General features: G+C 41.6%; 1 protein-coding gene across 3 annotated transcripts; it reads right to left on the bottom strand.

The window, feature by feature from the left end:
- Positions 1 to 1,435: 1,435 nt before the first annotated feature.
- RAB9B (RAB9B, member RAS oncogene family) lies at positions 1,436 to 25,591 on the bottom strand. Of its 3 annotated transcripts, XM_085607697.1 has the most exons (4): positions 25,287 to 25,591; positions 21,143 to 21,208; positions 20,974 to 21,042; positions 1,436 to 9,422 (listed from the first exon to the last, which is right to left on the bottom strand). In XM_085607697.1, the coding sequence occupies exon 4, from the start codon at positions 9,394 to 9,396 to the stop codon at positions 8,791 to 8,793; it is 606 nt and encodes a 201-aa protein (XP_085463823.1). In that variant the 5' UTR covers positions 9,397 to 9,422; positions 20,974 to 21,042; positions 21,143 to 21,208; positions 25,287 to 25,591; the 3' UTR covers positions 1,436 to 8,790. The 3 variants fall into 3 exon arrangements, with proteins under 3 accessions (XP_085463823.1, XP_085463822.1, XP_085463824.1); XM_085607696.1 differs by lacking the exon at positions 21,143 to 21,208 and having other exon boundaries at positions 25,287 to 25,590; XM_085607698.1 differs by lacking the exons at positions 20,974 to 21,042; positions 21,143 to 21,208.
- Between the last annotated feature and the right edge of the window lie 232 nt (positions 25,592 to 25,823).

The following is a 25,823-nucleotide window of genomic DNA, read 5'->3' as shown; positions in this document are numbered from 1 at the left end:
ATCATCATCATCAGGACAGAGGGTGATCCAGCTAGATCCCAGACAGCAGTATCAAATTCACTTTGGCTTCTCTTGTTTCTTTTGGGTATACTGTGGAGTAACAAATATTCTCCAGATGTGCATAATTTCCTTAAGCACAGTGCATACTACATACGCAGAGTTTGCACGTCATAAGCCTTATTGCAATGGACAATCCATCACTGGAGATTGTCATTTGACTGCCTGCCAATACACCCTTACAAGGATATCCAGTAGGCGAGAGTTCAAAAGTGGAAAAAACTGCTAATAAGACAGAACTCTGTGTGAGCAATGGTTTAGGAGCGAAGGTGTGCAGCTGGTGCTGTAATGGTCTGCCAAGTGTTGGGAAGTTCTGACGAGATAGTGAAGTATGTCCATAAGGACACTAGAAATCAAAAGTGTGTATGTAAGCCCATAAAGTGATGACTAGAACAGGAGGAGACAAGGAGCCTGGTTAACCGTTCTGTGGACAGGTGTTCCATCAAATGACAGATATCCCTTCACCCTATTACAGGTGTATTAGGATAGAATGTACTTATGATAAGGCAGAGGGGATATCTGTCACCACCGTGACGGGGTACCCACCTGGCACACTCTAAATCAGGCCCAGAATCGCCTTTCAAAAGATAGGGGGGGAGGGGGGAGTCATAAGGGCAAGCAGTTCTAACCAGAAGATGCCCACACTTCACCATAAGTGAGGAGCCATGGCTTCAGGAAATATTTGTTTCTGGTATTCAGAGAATTTGCATAAGACCTGCATATTCTACCTGAGAATTGTCTAACTCGTTCCTGAAGAACTCTTTCAGCTGTGGCATTCAGTCTTCTGTGGCCTTAGCAGGATAGAGCAGTATTAATACAGATATGTTCTCCCAATAGAGAACTCATATTCCTAGCATCGAGCATCTTTATAGAAAAACGGGGCTATGCACGGAGTGCATATTTCATTTAACTACTCAATGCCCCAGTCAGGCATGCCCATTTACCGAAGTAGGCCTTCAGGGATGCAAGAGAGAGGTTAAATCCCCTTATCTAATACAATAAAATGCCATTCGAAAGAAACCGAGAAAAAAAATGATACATTCCAGTTTTATACTTCTGCCTTGGAACATTAAATAAACATTTTGGAAAACTAAAAAGAGAGCATCTTTTTTAGGCGTCTAGGAAGGTAGTACAGCTACAATCAGCCATCTGGATTCACCTCAATATATTTAAAGGGACAATAGGAAATTGTAGTAATAGAGGGAAAGTCAAATAAAAAGGCATCCATTCCATCAGGTTAAACTCCTATCTCTCCGACAGAAACAAATTTGCATGAATTATAAAAAATACACAGCTATTTTGAAAATGGATTACAAATACAATAAATAGAAGTTAACATGTCAATAATGTTCCGATATATTTTGGGGACGCAGTACATAACACCAGAGGGTACCTGCCCACAGTGCTAAAGTGGTTAGGTGACATCATGAGTTAAAGTACTTCAGTTAGGAGAGAAAAAAAAACAGGCATCAGCAAAACAGATGGAATTCTCGCAGCCTTCCTTCTAGCAGATGGTGCTTGAAACAGAACTTTATGAAGTTACTTGTACTCACAATCTTTTCAATAAACAAATAAGAGCAATGGCAGCCAAGATCTATTTTTGTACTTGCCAATTCATGCACCTCACATACAAAATACAGAATTAAAAGAGCAATAGATGGCTTTGGCTATTTTCCTAAACTGGATGCCAACGGGCATGAAGAGTAGCCAAACATATTTTGCAATAGTTCCAACAAGTGTGGGAAAGTAATTGTCAGACACTCAGAATTTGTAACATTTCACATAGCGAACCGATTGTTAGGTTTCCTTTATTTTCTGAATGAAATGCAAAACAATCTGACAAAATGTTTAGGGATTAAATTGTGCAAGTCTGAGAAGAAAAAAATGTTAATGTACAAGCAATGTAATTTGGTAAGATAGGCCACCCACCTCTGCTTAACTCCTCATTTGGTTAGTTGGATTTGCAGATATATCAGAAAGACAATGTCTGCAAGAGTGAGCATAAATGAAACATAACATAGAAGCAAACTTCGTCGCTCATCCACCAGACGGTCTAGTGCAATGGCGTGTGCTTTCAAAGTAAAAAGGTTTCTACAAGGCGCCTTGTTAAATATGTCAGATACAATCCATGTGAACTTGTGAGCTTAAGAATATATACACCCCCAACACAATGAAAAAAGATAACTGTCAAACGTTAAACTTACAGAGAACCATTTTGTCAATGCAAAATCTGCTCACAGCTGTACAGCAGAAATAACTTTTTATAAGTACCAAATTTAATGTGCCATATGATGCATTTCGAATACTTGCATCATAGTTAAGTGCCCAAAATATGTTACCTTGACAACTTCTCGAGTCTATGGCAGGGTCATTTGGTAATTTCTAAGATATTACTAGCAGATATTGTTTAAACAGAAGAACATTTGTTTACAAACACAAACTGCCTCAAACAAAGTGTACCCCCCCCAAAGAAACTCAAATTCCAATAAGCACACTTTTTTTTTTTTTTTTTAAGAGGTCAATGAATGCTATTTGCATAGTCATAAAAAAGACAATGTGTGGAGTCAGATTACTAATTATATTAGCATTCCCGTTTTTAATGCATTTATTCTAATTTGAGTCTATATTTATCGATATTCATTTGTTGCTCATTTTATCTGCATTTTTCCACATTTTGGGTTTCTGAAAAAAATAAGCTGCAACTAGTGCATCATCTCTGTCAACAGGCACAGATACTGGCCTGACAGTCATGATTGCCAGCAATGGGAATCCTTCAAAAATCTACCGATGTGTTCTTATTATCTTTATTGAAAAAATAAAATACAGATTAGAAATGGAATGGAAAGATTTTTCTGTCTGTATTTATAAGAAGAAATCAGTAGAAACAGAAACCTGGGAGCCATCTTTATGTTAAGTGTCTGTGCGCCTTTAGTTTGTGGTAAACTTTCAAATATGAATTGCTCCATTGTAAAGTTCATTCTGAAAAATAGTTTGATTGGTAGATTTCCACATGAATTTACCAGTACTGTGCAGTTGTCTGCAAAATAATGTTTCCAATTATAAGCTGAACCCTGTGGGGTGTAGAATTACTGTAAGGGACTGATTACTCTGGTCCTAAAACTAGAGGGAATTCCCAGTTCCGCGCAGTTTAGCATATACAGGTACCATCTATCCTGAGCCAGTGCTAAATGTTTGCTAGGACCTATGGGTGGGGTGTGGTGGGGTAGCAAGGAAGGGGGGAGTAGGGGAGGGAAAGACATCTCTGGCTGGGGGACAAATTTAATTTTAAAAAAACAGGGAATGAGGCTTGGATTTTCTAAGTGGCTCTACTACATATAGAAAACCTACCAACTCAATAAGGCGGAGCAAAATTCTCTGCATGACTCAGAATCAGAGCCTTAGCCTGTTCCAAACTGCAGGAGAAGCTGAAATGCTTGTTGCACTAGGCATAAGCTGGATGGAGTACAAGAGATCAATATATTCCTTAATTGACCTCAACCACATTGACCAAGCTCTGTTGCAGGACATATATACAAAAAGACTACTATCTCGAATCCAGTTGACCTTCATTTCACATTATCTTTATAGACCCATTCTTGCTTAGTGCCAGAAAGAAAGACACAGACGACTATAAAATGTCTACTTACACTAATGCAGAGGATCACAAGTCCGCTAATGAACTTATCTGTATAAAGCAGCTACCAGCACCACTGACCATAACATAACAAGAACAAGTCCGCATATCTAGAAAAGGTAAACCATACCTTTCATCAACTGCAGTATGGAGGTTGTTAGGTCAGCATTAACTAGTGAAGCTGCATTGCTGCAAGTTGCTGGTTCTGGCTAAAACACTTTGATTACGGATACTTTTCACAACAGTGAAACTCTTGTAAAGTAATGCCTAGCTGTGCTCATTCAGTTAAATGACAAACACTGCATGAAGCAGAGTCCAAAATGAACTTTGCAAAATCTTTGATTTTATGGGCTACCTTGAACTACTGCTCTTGAATCTGAGTTAAAACAATGAGTTCACTGAAATTCAAAATGCAGGCTTCAAATGTGGGAGAGAGTTACCCAAGATGTATTTGGTGCCAACAAAGTTAGATTCGTTATCAGTATAACTTTGTCACAGGTAAAATTAGCCTTGGTTGCACAGAAGCCTCTTTCCATGCATGTACCCTGCACATTGCAATACAGATATGACGTGTCTTAATAAGGTTATTTTTTTAACATCCCATGAGCTACGAGAAAGTCACGCACACTCTGCTTGCGCAGCCGTATTTGTAAGCTTTTCATTTGATGCATCACCCTTCTATAATTCATGAAATTCAATATCCTGTCTGCATTGAAAATATGTGGACATGGAAAAGAATGGAAAAGAAATACAATTTAAATAATGGATTTATAATGGTAAACATCAGAGACACTTTCCATGGCAGGAGAGTGTGGTGTGTTCTAATGAAAAATAACTTTCCATACAAAAAGTGATGGTAAGAATAAAAGTCTTTGCATTAAAAATAAAGGGTGTCATCACTGGTAAAGGATCATATGTATTTCCCATGGAACCACAGGCTTTCGCGAGAGCAGAATGTTTCACAAATTTTACTAATATTTTAAAATTAAGTTCTTCATAGATCCAACTGTCCGAACTTCATTTACAAATGCAACTGCAGCTGAATCACATTTAACCAGGAACGAGGAATGGGCAACAATTCAGCTTGGGTGAAAAGAACAAGATGATTTCCCTTGCTCTTGCACAAGCTTAAAATATTTCCATATGTTTTTCTTTAGATCAATTTCTTGACTTCACAAGATATTGGCACACGTGTTCGGACAGGTCTAGTCCATACTAATGTATAGTTAGCCTGAAAACAGGACTTTGAGTAAGCGTCTTGCTAAGGTCAGGTAGACCATTTCAGTATTGTGTGACATAATCAGTACTTTTAATGCTCAAACTCAAAAAGTAAAGACTTGGGAGCCAACCGATGCCTTTAAGATGACCACACCCCTGTTGCACCGCATGTGGAATACCTACAGGCAACCAACATTCCCAGAAACCTTAATCAGGTCTTCTGCCATATCATTCTGATAGAAATGCTAAGTATGTCTTCACAGCAAGCCTCTGTAACCCATCTAAATGATACTAATGTACGAGACCCACCCCTTGACATTGTACTGTAATTACTACAGTCATCCTTTTGCCTCTCCTGTGGCAAGGTTGGTACTAAACACATACCTAAAATAAAAAAACATAAAACCTTTAATCAGAAATAGATTTATGAGCAGTTTTAATTCTGCCATACCTCACTTTTCATATTTTCAGTGTGCAGTTCAGGTTAGAAGAGAAGTATCTGAAACTATTAATGCAGGTGTATATTAGTGAATTAACTTTTAGCTCCTTAGCAGGTTACTTTTGCATACGTGTGATCTATGAAAAACTGTAACGGAGTAAATAGGTCTGCTCTGCCTGCTGCAGAGACAATGATGTGACACTTGACTGTAAACGCTGTCTTTGACCCGATAGAATCTGTCATGTATATGCAAAATACATTTTGAAGAACTAGCACGATTTAGAAATGCCTTGATACTGCACTTGACCTTTTGATCCTGGGAATGACAATCTTGTAAGAGATTCTGTATTCCCACCTATGAAACATATAGCGGCTGTCCACAATAATGTGATACATATGAGAATGGCGAAGTGCAAGTCAGATGACAGAAAATAATCGTCTGAGATTCTCTGGTCTTCTTCAGTCCGAACTGGTCGAAACACAATCTCCATAAAAGGACTCTTATGCTATACACATGGTTTGCCACTAAGTATGCATGTCTTATGAAGTGTTGCCTACTGTGACGAATAGGTGGGAAACTGTTCTTCAAATTCCATCCTTGTTGTTGAATACTTCCTATAGGTTTATGTGAATACTACTGTCTAGCTAGATGAGTCTTAATCCTTACCATTTTAAATGCTATCACTACATAATCTACAAAGGGCATTGGACAAGTAGATATGACTCACATATTGAATGCACTTCTATCCCTGAACCTACAACCAGTTGAAAAGAAGTCCTGTCCTGGACTATAGCAAAAAGTCAAATTTTGGGAAAGCCAAATTTACCTACACCCATCATCACTTACGTTTCTGAGTCTGTTCTAGAAGATAACCTTTTGCTTCACAGACCTCAACAGACAGAGCTCTGGATTATCTGCTTAAAGGGCAGTCGTGGTTTACAAATCAAGAAGTAAACATTTCAGAGATCTCATACAGCATGAGTTATGCCTGCCACTAGCTGAGTGATCACTTTGTCATCTTTCATTTGTGGGCAAGTTACACTCATGAGCCACTGAGGACCAGAGACAGGGACAGAAGCAAAGGATGCCAGGTCTAATGCAGGTGGGTGCTACATCATGGACCCACTAATAAAGCATATGAATGGAGTGAATCGGTCCTAGTGACTCGTCCAGTTCACTTGGGTCCAAGTAGGAGTGCTGAAGGGATTGAGATCAGTGGCATGAATAAAGAGATGTCCCTTTGGAAGGACAGGAACACATCTGGGTGTGCAGCAAGTGAGGCTGAAGTGGTCTTCATCCTGTGTGGCTGGTGCTCAAAGAAATATATGGGACAAAGAACTAGTTTGCCAGGAATGACCTGCTTAAAATGAGGTTACAGTCAGTTTAGTCAAGACCATGCTTGTGCTAGCCAGAAAGTACTTACAATTTAGGGGCTGACAGAATACAGTTGGTGCAATTTCCTACTTAATACTTGTGAAAGAGGTTATGGTTTCTTTGAGTCGCACCAAACTACACATATCAAATTTCCATTTGAGAACTGAGCATAGTAATAAAACCTCAAGTATCCTCAGAGAGTATATTTAGCCAGCTCAGTTATATTTCTTAAGAGAAAACACACTTTACAGAGCCCCCAGGTTCACCCCTGATAGCAATATTCCTTTATGTTTTTTGAGGACATGTGTACCCATCAAAGCCCTGAAATACTATCAACTTCCACTACTTCTGCTCTTAGGTTTTATTCGCTCAAATATCAGATAACTAGGAGGGGCTTTAGCAGTTGTGCTTTGAGCCAATTAGGTCTTCACTGACAGCTTTCGGTAAACCACTGGAAACCTCGTGCTCAGCTTGAAGGGAAAAGAATGGAGATGCATGATGGAATCACTGGCAAAACATATAATACAAACATGTATTAATACATACAGAAATCTGTTAAATACCTAGCCTGAGTTTATTATAGTATTTCTCTAAATGCAGATAAATGCACCCTGAATCACTTATGTTTCCCTTTTCTTTTTCAAATTACAAAAGGGCCAATGTTAAGCATTCAATTATTGACAAATAATTCGTTTTTATCACTATAGTCTTTTTCTGCAAGAAGAGCATCACTTATTAAGCATTCTGCCCATCGACTTCGTTCTAGAAATAGAAGCAAATTTTTCTATATTAAAAATAAATAGAGCAAAAAAATGAATTTTTAAAAAAAGGCCTGCTCTTTGTTTGTGGGTAAAAAAAGGGAACGTGTGGTTGTGCAATTTGAGTGCTTTTTCAAGCATGTTTGTTTATGGCATAAAGGGATGCTATATGTGGAATTCTCTCAAATACAATGGAGGGCTTCTAGAAGCAGGGATTGTACCAGGCAATATAAAAACAAGACACTCAAGTAAATTAGCTAAGCACTTTCGCAGTTAATAGCTGTGTACTTCATCAAATGCCTTTTGTATCTCCAAAGGTTTAACATTTGTCCCACATGACATTAGTACTGCGAAACTGGCATTATACATTTCCTACGTATTTCCGTTAAATTCTATTCAAGTTTCTGAACAAATTTTTCCCGATGAGAATTTGACAAGATATTTGACGTATACTCTTTGTATACACGTACATTATTATGTTGTTGATTCAGTTGATTGTACAAATAGTAGTTTACCAATTAACAAAAGCAAACAAGTCAGTTTGCCATACTGCTGCCTACAGTTTTGCCCACCTTTTTACGAACAAACTATTACATTTCACAATATCAAAACAGACATTAACATTCCTAGTTAAAAAAAATACACTTATATATTGCTGGAATGTAAGAATTGCTCAGGTGTAAAATTGGGAAACTCTTATACTGTGGTGTTACTTAAATATTTCATTATCAATTAACACCTCACAGGTTCAGACACTGCCCAACACAGTAGACATCAATTGGGAGAACTGATGCAGGCAGAACTGCGTTGAGGGTGAATAGACTGTTTGAAGAGGAGATAACGTTTACAGTCAATTAGCTACTGCTTAAGTTTAAGAGAACATTTATTTCTCAGCAGTCATTTACTGATTTTATATCTTCTGATATTAAAATTCTTGAGGAATAAATGCTGAAGGGAATGCATATGCATTTGTTCATACGGCGATACTTTCACAGTGCATATGCATTGGTCTTTACGCTAATTCCAAGTGCTGGCTGATTAGTTCATTCTTCCTCCAATAAAGAAAATGCTCACATGTTATTTCCCCTTAATTGTGCCAGCAACCAAAATGAGACAATCACCTGCAAACACTACTCCATCTTTTTTCCCCCTATAGCAGGTTCGCAAACGGCATCCTCCATTTGAACAGAAAGGAAAAGCCTTCACCAGGAAATATCCCTTCCTTTGCCATTTTTTGAGCAACCTTGATTGGTAGCCAAAAGCCAATGGACAGCATCCTGTTTCACAGGCAATTAGCAGCACTCTACTCTCAGCAGCATGAAGAACTAGATTTGTACTCGCTGTGCAAATCAATAGTATTCCCAAGCATAGAATGCTCCATATGCTCTTCTACAGCAAGTACCTGCCTTACTGATTCCTCAAAGGCAACATCCACGTTTGTAGCATCCTTAGCACTAGTTTCTAGATAAGGATAGTTTCCATTTTCAATACACCAAGCTTGTGCTACCTCTGTGGTGACCTCTCTGTCACTTTTGTCTACCTTGTTACCAAGGACTACAAATGGGAAGTGGTCTGGGTCCTTCACATCTGCATAGAAAATGAATTCTTTCCGCCAGTTTCCCAAATTCTCAAAGCTCTGACGGTCATCCACACTGAAGGTCAACAAGCAACAGTCTGCTCCTCGATAGAAAGGTGTTCGTAGACTTTTGAATCGTTCCTGGCCTGCGGTGTCCCAGATTTGAAGAGTCACAAATCTTCCATCTACCTCCAGATCACGGTTTAAGAATTCAACGCCTATTGTATGAAAGGCTTGGGAATCAAACTTGTTGGTCACATATCGATTCATGAGCGAACTTTTTCCAACTCCACCATCACCGAGAAGAATAACCTTGAGAAGCAGAGACTTTCCACTCATTGTTGCACCAGTACAACTCAAAATACCTGTTAAGGGTACAGTAAATAGAATGGATAAGAATATGAGCCACAATAATAACCTATTATGGTAAGACTAAAGTATTATTTGAATATGACATGGAAACAGAATGAGAACCAGAACAATTTAATCACAACGATGATAAAACAAAAAATGTAATTCGTGTTATCCACCTTGAATGGATAAGGATTTAAACGTATGAAATAAAGGTTTCATAACATGTAATAAAACATGCTGGGTAAATACATCTGGAATACTTGCTCTGACCCTTTTAAGACTATTGATACATTGGTGTTCACATAACCCGTTACTAATTCATTCTTCTGTTTGTTTTAACAGGTTAGCAAGCACTAGCATAATACTCTTACTTGTGTATCTCAACAACTGAGGGGTCTCTTACGATGGCGGGCGGACAAAGTCCATGGAACGGAATGCGGGACCGTCCGCCAGGGGTGCGGCGGTCCCGCACCTGCAATTAGGATGCCACCGCCACCGTGGCGGTGGCATCCCCTATTCCCAGGATTGTGTCGGGCAGTGCTCACAGCACCGCCCGCCACAATGCTGGGAAGGCACGTTGTGCATGGACATGCACAAGGTGACAGGCACAGCGCGGTGCCTGCCACCATGTCCATGCCAATGCAGGGGGGTACCATAGGTACACTCCATGTGCATCCCCCACCCCCCCAACCTCCTGGGGGCCCTCAACAGGCCCACAAAAGCAAAGACCACATGCCTTTCCATGGCGAAAGGCTGATCTCCGCAAATATCCTAATACGGATGGCGGTGTCTTGCAGACACCGCCACCATATTATATATGTTTTCCACCCGGTCGACGAGTCAACCGGCAGACAGTCTTTCCAACCACCGTGGACTCCCCAGCCATCCTAATATGGCAGGGGGGTTCTTTCTGGTGTGGATGGCGGGCAGTTGCATCCCCTATTCCCAGCATTGTGGCAAGCGGTGCTCACAGCACCGCCCGCCACAATGCTGGGAATGCACCTTATGCATTGGCATGCACAAGGTGACAGGCACCGCGCGGTGCCTGCCACCTTGTCCATGCCAATGCAGGGGGGTACTATAGGTACCCCCCCATGTACATCCCCCACCCTCCTGGGGGCCCTCAACGGGTCCCCAAAAGCAAAGACCGCATGCCATGGAAAAGCTGATCTCCGCAAATATCCTAATATGGATGGCACCATATTATACATGTTTTCCGTCCGGTCGATGAGTCGACCGGCGGAAAAGCGGCAGACAGTCTTTCCGTCCACAGCGGACCCCCCAGCCATCCTAATATGGTGGGGGGTCTTTCTGGTGTGGATGGTGAGCGGTTCGCCCCCACCGGGCCGGCGGTAGCCATCGCGGGCCCAGCGGTTGTGAACCGCCCGCCATCCTATTAGGCCCCTAAGTTTTGTCAATAGTCGTTCTTTCATTTTAAAGGTGTGAAGATAGTGATATTAAGTTCATCAATTGGGCTCACCATTTTTATTTAACTTACCATTCTGTATTTGGACGTGGAATTCCTACAGCCCGACGTCCACTACATATTGTTTGGGGTCAAGGGCAACAGGTTTTCATGTGTATTTTGTCCTTGGGACAAGTAGGCACAACTCCCTGCAGCACAAACCCTTTGGCTGCCAGTTTGAAGTACCACAATATGGATCAGGGAAGGGCACTGTCTGTAGTTAAGGTAATATTTTTGCCCATATGTTAAGGCTGTTCAAACTTGTATTTATGGTTCATTAATTGAGTTCCTTTATTATTTAGGTGAGCGCTCTGAGTAAACGTTGTAACCTCCGACTGCACTACTTACTGTCAGTGGTTCCAGTTTAAAAATGTGTACACACGTTTTCAAAGTTTAGCAATATGAGGCTATGCATAATGCTCCCAGAATGCTCTCAGATTTGATGTAAATATTTGCAGAAGCTTGAAAGCAAGATTGATGATTCTTTGCTTTCAAAATAAAATGTTCATACAAAATATGAAAGCAGGAAAAAAAACATTTTGCTAAACTACTGTAACATTACAGGTAGCATTTCTTTGCAGCATCATTTAGTAACATGTGTTGATGCATGCTAGTATTTCCCAAAAATATTCATAATGGAAAATCAGTGTAACCAGTTTCAATAAGATTATGGGGAAAAAAATAAACGAGCATTGGCAAAGTCAGTAGGTCTGAAATTGGTGGTCAGCTTTTTAGTTTTGGCAATGTGTGACTTATTTTGACATTGTTTTTGTAAAACCTTATTGGTGGGAGAGCTGCCGGGCCCTAACCATTATAACAAAGATTGGCAAAAGCAAAAATTGTTTTTTGGTCTCAAAAAGCACACAGTTACTGGCACTGATCAAAACTACTTTGTGGGCCGATATTCTCCTTGTGAAATAGCAAAATGCTGTCACTCACAGTGAAGCCAGCCGTCGATACAGAGAGAGAGAGAAATAATTTTAATAAATGCAAAAGGTCACAGTCAACGCCAGACCAAATTAGGGGACCAATTATTAAAGAAAGTCTCAAAAGCGCACCCATGGTATATGTCCTTGCATTAAGTGCAGCTTTACGACTTTCGTGAATCCCCAAGAATTTACAGAAGTAGAACAAGAAATAATACTCCTAGAAAATGTTGGTGAACTGCATTTTAGCATGAGCAAATATGCATGTGTAGATTTGCTCATGCGAATATCTGAGTGTTTCCAATTCGCTTTCCCTACAACCACTTTTTTCCCCCAACTCTGGAAAAAGGTTTACGTCTACCATTGTCAGGAACAAATTGCCAACATTTCTCAGTATGGCAAAAAATTAGAGAAGAGTTGTTGAAAACCCTTGAAACATGCAAGTTAGTAGGTTTGCACAGACTCAAAAGGGCATTCTAACCCTGGAACTGTTGCTTTCCACTACCTTCAGCCCCCAGTATGAGGATCTGGGGAAACATGGCGGCATAAGGAAATTGCAAGTATTCAAACACTACTACTATATGAGCCCTGGCATAATCAGAGCGGCTATATCAGAGCTCTTATATAATGAAATTGCTGCCATAATTTGTTGCTGCACTACATGGCACCAAAGGGGCAAGTGGATTTTGTTACAGAACATTTATGAAGCAACCTGCCCCATGGACAAGGAGATATCTTATTAAATTCCACAACCTGGACAACACTAGGGACCCAATCAGGACCCCAAGATCGACTCGATTTTAGAAACTTGATCATTTTCATCAAATTCACAATGTTAACTGAGATAAGCAAGGATTCCTCATAGTGTGCATCCTGGAGTGGGTTAACGAAGGGTGGTTTCTTATATAGGGATGTTAAGTGGGATACCCATGTTTCAGAGAGCACAAGGTCTTGTGACGTCTGCACACCGACTGTGTGATACTGCCAAAGTTGCTTGTTACTTTGACTCCCTAACAATCAGCATATGAGACACACAGGAAGTGCAAAATAATGCACTCATTAGTTTGTAAGTCAGAGCCACATTCATAATGTAAAAACAAATGCTACACTAACTGAAACAGTAAATGAAGCAAATTGTTCACCTCACCAAAACTACATTTGAGGCTCCAGTTATGACAAGTGAATGGTGGAAAACAAGCTGTAGTCACGGTGTTTAAAACTTAAGAGAAGTAAATTATAGTAGTGCAATTTACATAACAATTAAAGTTACTGGACGCAATGTAATTAATAAGGAAACAGATCACAAGAGTGCGGAAGGAACTACAAAGACTGAAAAATAATAATGATAATAATAAATCAGGTGCAGTCATCTTAATAAAAGTCTGAAAATCGATGTAAAAACAATAAGTGACTGAGGGAATGCTTAAATGATTGCTATGCACCGATAGCCATACTGGGCCATCATTTTTTCGTCACTGCTCCACTACAATCAAGGACAAAAACATCCAAATCAGTCTGGGCACTGCCTACAAGGGACAGTTCACGTTAAATTACTAGGCCATATCCAATTAGTATAGGAACACAAGCAGCCCCAGACACGTTTCAGTATTGTTGAGTTTAACACCTAACTAGTGTGTGACGGCATGTAACGCGAGTCTTGTCAAACGTAGTCATCATAGTAACGTCAGAACTTGTTATACCCTTATATCACCCATTCTGCCTCAGGCCAGAGTAAAAGTCTGTTAAGCGTTCGTCTGGGACAGTTGTCTCAATAGAGTCATACACATCCTAAGTGCATTCCTCAACCTCATCAAAATGGTTGTCAACCCATGGTGAGTCTCAGGACCTATGACTGCAGTCCAAGGGGTGATCTTAGCCAAAAGTCTAAAAAGCAAACAGCATGATGCCAATATTTCGAGAATATAAGATAAGAACATTCAATTGCAGTTTTACCTTTGGAATAATTATCTTATCATCAACACAGAAATATGTTCATTCTAGAGTGGAGTCATTTCTGTCAGTGAGCATGAAATTAGGGGTGGGCGGAATTTGCGTAATCGCGTTACGCAAATCTCCGCGAAACGGCAAAAAATCTCCGCGAACACGCAGAATTGCTTGTTCGCGATACTTTTTTCCTGTTCGCGATCGCTGTTTGCGTGCTCGGGGTGAAATATCTCGCGAACACGCATATTGAGAACGCGAACAAGCAAAAAATTTCGCGAAGTTGCGGAACGCAGATTTTTGGGCAATTTCGCGTTCTCCGCGGAACGCAAAATTACCCAAATTCCGCAAATTTCGCGGACGGAACGGAATTTACCGCCCAGGCCTACATGAAATACTAAATGGTATCCATCCCTCCTGTGGGCCCCTAGAAACTGTTTTCCTAGATCTTTATCCTCTCATCTTGACCCAGGTTGCAGACCAAACGAAGGCCTTCATCTCTTCAATGGCAAGTCAGGAAACTGTAATGGCAAAGACCTGCAAAGGCTAGTAGGCCTCACTCACTTAATATGCCTGGACAGTAGTGACTGAGGGCACAACATGGCCACTACAAGGGCCTTCACACAAACTGGCTACTGCCCTGGTCAATACAGTATCAGAGATGCCATAATGCCTAATTAACATTCTTCTGTCATGGCAGCAGCCTTGAGTAAAGCCGCCTGCATTACACAATTTGCTTCTGAAATCCGGTACACATATTTTACTGATTTTTAGTTCAACAACCACTTTCATGGGTCCTTAACTGAACACCATGATATATGCATGGCGCTTTTCACAGACATAGATATCGTGCATATATTTTATATTTACAAGTGAAAATATAATTTTTTCAAATCAAGCAAAAGTTTGATACATTTTTCTATAACATTATCATTTTAGCCAAGTTTATTGTTGACAGGGCTATTGGAATGCCTATTGCGAAGTTATTGTCAGTACTAAGGAAATCCCATGTGCTTTTATTTCTTATTTTGCACATCTATAATTCAGAGCCTTGCCTCTTCGATGAAGGTTATTGCTGTAAAATAACCACAGGGATGTAATCTATTGTGGGGAGGACAACAGAAGGTCTTTTCGTTAGATATGCAGGTCCTTTGCACAAAGGGAGAGAGCAGATTCACTGAAGCAATAGTGTTTGTTGTCACCAAAGGGAGGTCAAACTCGCGTTTATTGTCACCTAAAGGAGGTCAAACTCACTGACAAAAAAGCGTCCCAGGAAAAATTGCAGAAGCCACTTTGGCAACCCAGGAAATTACCAGGAAAGTTATGTCCTAAATCAAACACCTCTCTCCAGATTGCAGTAAAGAGGGTAGGCAACTTAGGCAAGAATGGATGAATTGGGCTTGAAATTGTGACCAATCAGACAGACAGTTTAGACCAGACAGTGCCAAGCTTGTGCCAACACAAATTCTTTCAAATTTGAGCTATCTTGATTCTTTGCCATCAGATCTGCTTTTGCTGATGAAAGCCCCAGGACTGTAGAGAATAGCCCAAGACCTTACAAGGCAAGGCTGGAGGTGGGGGGTAAGGGGCAGGTTGTAGGGTGGGGGATAGGGGCAGGTTGTAGAGGAGGAAGCAGGTTTGGAAGGGGGAGCACTGCATGCTCCCATATGGCTGTTGCTGGGGGGTCGGTGGGGTTTGTGGACCAAGGTTCTCTGCGTTTGTAGCCAGAACCACAAGTAATTTACCTGGCCAGAATTTCTGGTTCGTAAAATCGGGTCCGGTGTTCCAACACCCTGCATATTCGGGTAAAGGATACTACTGCGGACCCAGAACTTATGATTGAGCGGATCAGAATAACACACAGGCAAAGAAGCTACCACAATGGCATCTTCCTAGAGGTCACCCCACTGTGGAATTTTATGACTCAACAAAGCCATTTGGAAGATGCTGCGGCTGAAACAAACCATTTGCATCACTTAATTATATATTTTTTGTCAGTGATCACAAGGAAGAGAACATCATCCCAAAAGGATTAACTTGTCAGAGCCCAATCATCCATAGCTACACCACCAGCTTGCACAATAATCCCTTATTAAAACAAAAACAGAATATGAAATAATTTCTCTGACGTTAGCTGCAACCACATAGGAAGATCCAGGAAGAGATCACCACCATTATAGACAACTGGTAAAGGAATAAAAATGAACAGTTAGTGCATTAACCAAACAAATGTTAAAACAGACTAAAAACTCCACATCAACGTAAGAAAGGTAAACTTAATAGGAACCAAGCAACTGGATCAAGAAAACCACATTATTATTATGAACCATAAATTGGCAATTCGTTAAGAGCAGGATACACTTACTGTGAGTGCCTTTGCACTATTGATAAACACACTGCTAACACCCTAATTACACACATATTACCATCATTCTTGCCTAGCAATACATTACAATCTAATATGCTCGGATGCACCAAATGAGGACAGACAGACACCCACAGAGTTGAATTAGTAATATATGGAAACAAACGCAAATAACAAAATGTAACGAGTACATTAAGAGAATGAACAAACAAAACTACTTAAATACACTCCTACGGGGCAATAGTAGTCTCTCTCTCTTGGTAATCACCTGTGCCTCATTGGAAGTCGAGGGCAAGATTGCTAAACACCTCTGGATAATTCTGCAAGACCAAAGACTGATAGATATTTTACAAGAGACTGCACAACTTGACTTCAGGTAGCCTACAAAGTTGAAATATCTGATTGTCAAAGCAACAGTACCTGGGATATACCCCTGCCAACCAATACGGCTTGATAGACAGCTACCCTTGAGGCGGATAGACAGCTACCCTTGAGGCGGAAGCCGGGGGTGTCGCTCCTTAACTTTTAACAACGGGTAATTTGTACATTGCCGATTTTAAACCACTGTGTTTCTGTTTCTGGTTACCCACCTTTATTCTGTGGCTTTTGGGCTGGTGAGGACACCTCCCTGCACAGCGGAGACAGTGCTGTTGTGGGAAGGGCGAGTTCTCAGCCGCCATCGGCACCCACGAGACACTGGGCCACGCCCCTTACAGCTAGCCACGCCTCCTCCTCCTCCCCATAACTAGGCACACTCCTCGGAAGCGCAGCAGACGAGCACAGTGGGCGCGCCCTCAGCACGCCGAAGACACGCCAAAGACCAGCCCGTCTGTGCCCGTCCGGGCCAGTACGGGGCATGGGGCAGAAGTTTATGCTCCCCCGCCCATAAAAAGCTGGTAAGATCCCCTATGGAACTAAGAGCGCTACACCCAATTACAAACATAAGATGCACAACACTCAATCCCCACAAAACAGGAGTTACCTCCTGTAAAAATTGCAAACTTACCACTACCATCCACCAACCTTACCCTGACGCTGCAAGGAGGCACAGGAAAAGCAAACAGCCTCGCAATGTTGAGGCACAAAAGTACATGCTCTACAGTACTAACTGCCGCTCACTACCTAAACACAAATTGGACATCTTCAACCTCCTATTGGATGTTAACCCTAGTGTCCTCTTTCTGACAGAGACGTGGCTGCACGAGAGTGCTGGCCCCGACGTTGCTACTGCCCTCCCCGCTAATTATGCTATCACTAGGATAGACCGAAATAACCAGCTAGGAGGTGGAATAGCAATCATTTTTAATAGAGACTTGAAATGTACATTAGAACAAATTGCCATCCCCGACTGCGAAGCCGGCTTTTTCAAAATTTCCCTGAATCCGAACTTTACGATGTCAGGCATATTGATATACCGGCCCCCCGGAAATTCATCCAAATGGGCACCAAATTTAGCCAACTATATCACTCCTTACCACATTGCATCAAAAGATTTCTCACTCATTGGTGATCTAAATTTACATCTGGATGACCCTTCCATTCCCTTTTGCTCTAATTTGCTAGAGGACCTGAAGGCCCTAAATTTGACCTTAGTCAATACCGGACCGACACATAAAAAGGGCCACTTGCTCGACCCCATTATCTCCAATATCAACGAGCTAAAATGGCACAATACCACTCCTATTTGGTCTGACCATCACTTAATAAAATTCAGCATAAATCTTCCTCCTACCTCCAATACGCAACCTGACGTTCCAGCTACGTCTAGGAAAAACTGGAAGCTACTGGACTTGGCCAAACTAAATTCAGCACTTCATGAAAACCCGCCTAGAAATGGTCATAACATGGACAGCATGGCGGCAGCTAATCACATATTGCTCAGCGATGCCGCTGACCACTGTTTATCCACCACTTATATCAAAGGAAATAGACACCGCCACCCTGCCCCACGGTTTAATGACCTTTTAAAAGTTGAAAAATCAAAATGCAAGGCACTGGAGCGTCAATGGCGTAAAGACTACGCCCCTGACGCAAAAAACACCTATCATGAAGGCAGGAATTTATATCATACTGCCTGTGCAAAAACACATGCCTCTTTCGTTTCTAATACTATCACGGAAGCAACAAATAAGCCGAAAACTTTGTTCAATATAGTCAAGGAACTAGCAGGCGCACAAACCACAGCCTCGGCTCCCCCACTGAATACTCAACAATGCCAAGATCTAGCATGTTTCTTTACTGAAAAAGTTGAGAAAATCATCAGGGACATTAACACCAACAATAACGAACCACCACCATTGTCTGACTCGGAACATGCCCCCTCCTGTGAAAATACCCTGGAAGCCTGGCCTCCCATTTCGGTGGAAATACTGAAAACCATATTCAAAAACATCAAGTCCGGCTCTCCCAGGGATCCTATCCCGATTAAAATTATTAAACAATTGGATGATCATTCCCTGGGAGTCATCGTTGATACGCTTAACGCTTCGTTTGAATTCTCCACAGTCCCGACCCTCTGGAAACACGCCATGATTACGCCATTGTTAAAAAAGCCCACAGCAAATCGAGGAAAGTCTAGCCAACTATAGACCCATATCCCTGCTCCCTGCCTTCTCCAAATGCTTGGAGCGACACGTCCACGCAGTCCTTTCCACCTTTGTCGAAGAAAACTCGCTTTTGCACCCCTCACAATCGGGCTTTCGAGTTGGTTTCTCGACAGAAACCACTCTTCTAGGAGTTACGGAACACATCCGAAATCTCCTCGATAAAAGCCAGACGGTCGCGCTCGTGCTTTTAGATCTGAGCGCGGCCTTTGACACCATATCCCACGAAACTCTCATCAAGGCATTATACAGAAATGGTGTCCGTGGAAAAGCGCTTAACTGGATTCGATCCTTCCTAGCAGAACGGACTTTCCAAATAACATCCTCACTGGCCTGCTCCGACACCTTCAATGCCCTCCACGGCGTGCCACAGGGATCTATATTGAGTCCCCTGTTTTTTAATCTTTACCTCAGACCCCTAGCTGATTTAGCCGGACTCTCCCTCATGACCTATGCCGATGATTCCCAAATTATATTCTCCCTATCTGAACCCGGTCCGACATTCCCATCTCCCCTCAAATCAGGGCTTCAAAACATCCTTAATTGGATGACAAGAAACCAATTAAAGCTCAACGGACACAAGACAGAGATTCTTCTCTTAGGAAAACGTCAAGATCTTTGGAATCCTTCACACTGGCCAGACCAGATGGCTACTTTTCCTACCCCAGTGACTCAAGTTCGCAATCTGGGAGTCATCTTGGATAGCTCCCTTTCCATGAGTCAACAGGCCAATAAAGTCGTCGGTTTATGCCTTACCATCATCAAATGGCTGAGGAAAGTTATTTGGATGCTGCCCTCTTCCACTCAAAAGACCGTAGTCAATGCCCTCATAACATCACGGCTTGACTATGGCAATATTCTGTACCTTGGTTCTAATAAAGCGGTAGTCAGTTGACTACAACTTGCCCAGAACGCTGCAGTCCGACTACTGTGCAGAATCCCTAAAAATTCCGGGGTCTCAAGCTACCGTCGGGAACTCCACTGGCTCAGGGTAGAAAGCAGAATCCGTTTTAAAGCCCTGAATTATATGTTCAGAATCAAAGCAGGTACGGCACGCAAATACCTTCTAGCTCTGGCTCACCCCTATATTCCCAAGCGCAATCTTCGTTCGCAATCAGCTTCCAACTTCTGTGTACCAAGATTTAAATTGGCAAGAATGGGAGGCAGATCTTTCGCCCACCTTGGACCTTCCCTTTGGAACGCACTCCCTCCTTTCATTCGAAAAGAGGAAAACCACGTCAGGTTCCGAAGACACGTTAAGACCTGGCTATTCGAACAATAACAAGAATAGCTAGTAATTTCGCCTGACATTCTTATGCTGTGTCTATGCGCTGGGAAACCCTTTTTGGGTAGCTGTTGCGCCTTACAAGTTTAAAAAATAAAATAAATACGGCTGTATTTTCCCCTTATGCGATGGTACCAATGTCTGTGTTAAGATCTTACACTTTGATTTGATCCTCACTATTTTCCTACCCTCTTCTCTTGCCCGTGGTATGTTCCTCCTCTGCTGGGGTGACGCGTTGGGTGACAATTGAGAGGGTGAGACTGCGCTGAGGGGGCAGCTTTGCTCATCTTGTTTTGCCTCGATGCTGAACAAACCTTTTAAATCTTGCCTCGTGTTTCCTATTTATTTCCACAAAAACCAACCAAAACAAACTCACACAAAATCGAGTAACATAAAACCAGCACAGCACAAAGCAATACTGACTTGAGCTTGAGAACACACGATTCCTTCACTTGCTCATCTACTAATAAGCTGATTCTATGTAAACAGTGCCTGGCTTGGGAAGTACCTAAAAACCAAAGACAGGAGAACATCTTAAATTAAAATTATACAAAAAAGAAACTCTGAAACACTCGTTCCCAAACGTTCGGACAGTCAGGAAGAAAAACAGGGAGACACGAAAACTCCTTTGCTTTGTTCCCAAGTAAACACTGAACTGGTTTTTCAAGGTGCAGAGCTCTTCACAGATTCCTTTTCCTGCCAAGCGGCGTTCTTCATTTATTAGGCAAGGGTGTTTACCGAAGGGAATTTTGCAGATCACGCGCTCCCTCGTGCACGTTACTGGTCTAAACAACAGTTGAACACAGCACTCGGATAGTTATATTTATCTATTGCTATGGTTTTTAATCAAACGCTGCTTACACTTTTGCTCACTGTAAAATGTAATTATAGTGAACAGTGTATGTTTCTTTCGCTCCCGTGATTACCAAACATCCATGCATCTTTCTCCCAGAAAAATGTAATTATATTGATCTTGCCTGTAATGTAAGGATAACCTTCAGTTGTTCAGTAACTGCCTGAGGAAGGTACCCATTGGGTCTTGAGATCTAGCAACGAAAAAAATAAAATAAGAGTTAGCTTACTAGAGGTACACTTCTGCAAGACACATTTGTTTGTTCTTGTCTTTTTTTATGTGGTACTTTCTACCTGGGTAACACTGAAAATCAATTTTTAATAAACAGGTGAATTGTGACTCTTCAGCAGCTCCTTGACCTACGGCAAAAAAAAAAAAAAAAGTAAAATCAGGAATATCAGGAAATCAGAAAGCATGCTGAGAGTTGTCAGCTGATCATATTTAATGAAAACAAACTCAACCAATTCTGTTTATTTCAGGAAATAGCACCAAGTATGACCAAAACTTCTCAAATCAATAAGACATTTTACACTACATGCTCACCGGTGGCTATTGCTGTATACAAGGCATTAGATTCTCCGCACTTTTCCTCCTCGTCTACCACAAAAAAGCCAAGCTCATTACCTTCAAAGCCATGAAAGACGAGGTAACCAGGCTGGCAAAACCAGTGGCGTACATGAAATATTTCCCTCCAACTCAACAAGTGCCTTAACACTTCCCTGTCTACTGAATCCATCAACCCACCCCCTTTGAATAAGCCAAGGGTAGACCCACATATTTCTTGACAACATTACGAATGACTTCCAACCAACCATATTCTCAGTACAAATCACTGTTTTCGGTGATCAGCATTATGGCCTCGGATGCAGGAAGAGAACGGACACCACTTGGGCACACAGCGGAGAAGAAATCCTTGAGAACCTTGATCAATGCGAGAAATCACTCATACTCATTCGGGGGTTTGTTCGCGAGGATGCAGCCTTCCTTCTTGACAGTCTACTCAATAATCACCTTCTTAGCTAACACGCCGAGCCCTACACTGTTCAAACCAGACCACATCCAGTGAGACACGAACAAAATAAGCATGCACGATTTTGACTAAATGGGACCAATTGTAAAGGTATTTCAGGACGTAAACGTACTTCCATTACTGTCGAGGATTCACAAAAGGATTCCTGGCACGGATAAATAATTGTAATACTTCAGATTTGTCGCCAACAAGTGCACAGTAACCTGCAAGAGTAAATCCGACAAAAGAGTTGGGTAGCTGGTGTGATTATAGTCCCAAGCACAGATCGAGTGCTTTCCCACCCTGGAAACGGTTAGAGATTCACTACAGCCTATGACAGTAATAAGTCCACTTCCAAGATGGGAAGGAGAATAGATCACCACAGATTTGGTGAGGGTGGTAGGAAGGTATTTTTCCATAGGGTAAAATGTTTTACTCTGGAGAAAAACAACAGACCTCAGTCCCCCTGTTAGTAATTCTGAGCTAGAATTATGGACAGCGAGAATTGAAACCAGAGGTAGCTGTTATGCGACACTGTAGGATTATAGTAAAGTTCTGCCTGGTGCAGGTTTCCAGGTGTACTCCTGGCAATATTCGTGATTTGCAAAAATCTGCACTTAATGTAGGGGTTTACTTTTACGAGTTCAGATTCATTCTTTTTCATGAATTAGGCCCAACATATACAAGAGCCTCAGCAAAAGCTAAGAGACCTTTCTATAAAATCCTCATCTGAACATAGCTAATTCACAAACAAAAAAGTGCCTAAACGAAAAGAAATCGAATATTAAAACGAATTGCGGCCCCAAGTAGGACAACAGTGAGCCGGCTGACCTAAAAGACATACAAGAGAGGCCTAAAAAGACTTAGCTGTAACTTAGAACGACAGTGGCTCACATTATGGCACACAGCCGAAAAACACCTGATGCTAAATCCGCAGCAGAGGTTGTCACAAGGTCATTAAAAATGTCAAAAAATTGGCTTTAATCAAATACATCAAGGAGACACAGAACCAAAGTAGACAGTCATAATTAACCATAAGACCCAAAGACCAATAAAAAACACCTACAGTGAAACCCAGCAGCACTTCAAGTACCTCTAGTGATTTCCAAATCTAAAATTGAAAACATTTGTAAATCCATCAAGAATTGTCCAACATTATTATTTCTTTGCCAGCTTTTCCTTCACCATACTGACCAAGATTACTACATTCAAACATGAGCATTGACAAAGCCAATAGGTCTTGCCTTTGTGACCTATGGGATTTGCCAATGTTTTTTAGCCACCCCGCAGAGCATCTGCAAAGCTGCACAATGTGGCTAAAGCCTTTTATGCAACTATCCGTATCATTTTGTAGGTGCATTCCAAAGTGAATACAGGATGACACAAACAAATATAAGTGGAAAACTGACATGAAAGGAAAACACGTAAATACAAGTAAATAAATGGATCAGAGTTCAAATATTTAGATTTTTATAAAATAACAATGCATCTCCGTCTCCACTGGTGGAGTTACTGGCAGCATTGGTATGAACTGAAAACTCTCCCTATGCTCTCTCTTCTCGTCCGTTATATTTATTATCCTAAATTAAAATTCCCCATAGACATTTCGCTTTCCTTCTGTTGTTTTTCCCCTAAATTACAGTAACTTTGTAACTCACGCCCCCATGCAGCTCTGCAGGGTAGTAGGAGAAAGTGCTTATATCAAAGACTGCTTGACTTTGGAAGCTTCACGTTCACAGCACACGGCCTCTAGCATAAGCAATATACAACTGAATAAATTCGATGTGGTTGGCTAGCAGATTTCATGCATTGGTTCATACACATCACTTATCTCAGATTAGTGTATATGTGTAGATATGCAAAAAGGCAAAAAACTGTAGCATATACATTTTACTTAATCGTTTTCTGGTGATGCAATAAGTAACACACTGATTCTTCTCAACTTTTCAAATGTGAGCAATGGGGCTATATTAAAGTTAAATTAGTTTGCCCTGTTTATTATCTGCAAAGTGTTCTGTAGGCAAGAGCATAAGACTGGAGAAGGAATATGCGCGTCATTGGGTCCGTGAAATCAGTTGACAGCCTTTCTCTAACTTTCACAGTAGAATGCAAAATAGAAGTTCAGGTTGGCATCATATATGTTATTACTGAGTGAATATTCTTCATTGTGTAGTGTCCATATAATTATTTTGTCAGGAACTACTGAGTATTCTGAAATATCCGCGTCTAGGGATCTACTGTTATGCAATTATCGCTGCTAGGTATTACCGCTGTCTTTAAAACTCAGTTCTAAAGGATTGATTACGTGTTATTGTTGGCAGTTGAGGAATAGTAAGAATTAATTTATATTTTACAACAGGCACAAATATTAAAATGTGGGGGGGAATCAAGTCATGTGATTTTATCACTTACTTCAAGGTCAAAATGACACCTGACACTTCAGAAACAGCGGGACTTAACAAGTTGTACAAGCACTCTATTAAAGCCTGCTGTTCTCAGAGGTCATTTTGTTTTAGATTAGCATGTCTTAGGTGGGTGGTGGCATTTTCAAGTAGCCTCCATATTTATTCTTTGAATTCACGTCTGATAGTGGTAGCATTGGAGTTTCTACATCGTTTACTGATTGAATGCTTTATTTTTGTGGTTAGACAAATGTCCTGACTGAGAACAGTGACTAGTTTTCACGAGATCGGTGTGAAAACGGGGCTTTCAGCACTTGGTAAAAATATTTTCATTGGGAAAAAAAGGAGTAATTCTGTCCAATGAATCCTAAAATAGATTCAGCTATGCAGCGTCAACATGTCTGGAAAGGTTTGCTAGCTTTGTTCCCAAAATGTATTTGCAGCAGACACAACTTATCAGAATTTGGACGTCATCTGCCCTTGAAAATAATGACTCAGGTTTTTAGACCACTCCATTTCGCAACAATTTCTTAACGAAGGAGCACCTGTTCCTCTTTTTATACTCTATGGAACTGCATTAAGATAGAAAAACCGTACTAGATACAAACATTATTTTAATTTAAAATGATGATATCTTGTAATCTGACAAAATGAACCTCGTTGTACACGTTATACGTAAGGAGTGGCATGATTAATACTAAAATCCCCACTAGCTGGTTCATCTGAGCCGCATGCGTGTTTGATTTGGTATCTGGATTTTATGGTTGGCTATGTGTAGTATGGGGGATTTTCCTTGTTAGGCGATGCTGTCCGTGTGCCTCTCTTCCATCGGAGATGCAGAGAGCATTGATTCTCCTCTCACACCCACCTCCCAAGTACTGAGCCAGCAACCCTGTAAAGACGAGCACGCAGGCGCACTGAGCTGGGACGCCGGTGTGCAGCCTCACCACCCGCTATTCGATTACTCAGCACGATTCTGGGTTTCTCATTCAGTGCTCCAGCCGCAAGCGTCGCAGCCTCACTTACCTGCGAGGGCTTCTCCCCGGCCCCGTGAAAGTCTAGGAACCGGCCTTCTGACTGCACGGTCGGTTTCTCCGCGCTACCTCGGACTCCTCTGTTCTGAGCGTTAAAGGTGCAGGTGGCACGATTACATCACTAGCAGCAGCCGGGATAAACGCAAAGACTTCAGCAACGCGCGCGCACCAGCGGTAGACAGAAGGGACGCTCGCGCGCTCCTGGATTTGCACTCTGGTGCGTGCGCCTGCGCGCTGGAGAACGGGCGAGACGAGAAAAGGCGGGGGTAGGGAAAAGGGTGGAAAGACCCTGCCTAGATGCCTTTCCACAGTGCTGAAAGATGTAGTTCCGTTAGTGACAGCTGTTCGCAGGACCTGCTGCAGGGCGCAACAATTAAAACAAAGCCTGTCTGGTTCAGCCATCCGTCAATCATGGGTCCACCGCTTAGTTTGTTAAATCGGTTTTTGGGTTCGTGCTTAATGTTTTCATCCCTTGCTTTCTTACTCATTTATCGATATCAGATTTAACTTGCGGGTGTAACACAGGGTC

This window comes from Triturus cristatus, chromosome 5_2, assembly GCF_964204655.1.
Source record: "Triturus cristatus chromosome 5_2, aTriCri1.1, whole genome shotgun sequence".
Lineage (NCBI taxonomy): Eukaryota > Metazoa > Chordata > Amphibia > Caudata > Salamandridae > Triturus > Triturus cristatus.
The sequence above is the reverse complement of the archived record's forward strand: the minus strand, read 5'-3'. Positions and strand labels throughout refer to the sequence as shown.

Coding starts and splice junctions, on each gene's coding strand:
- RAB9B (XM_085607697.1), bottom strand. CDS start 9,396: ATGAGTGGAAAGTCTCTGCTTCTCAAGGTTATTCTTCTCGGTGATGGT.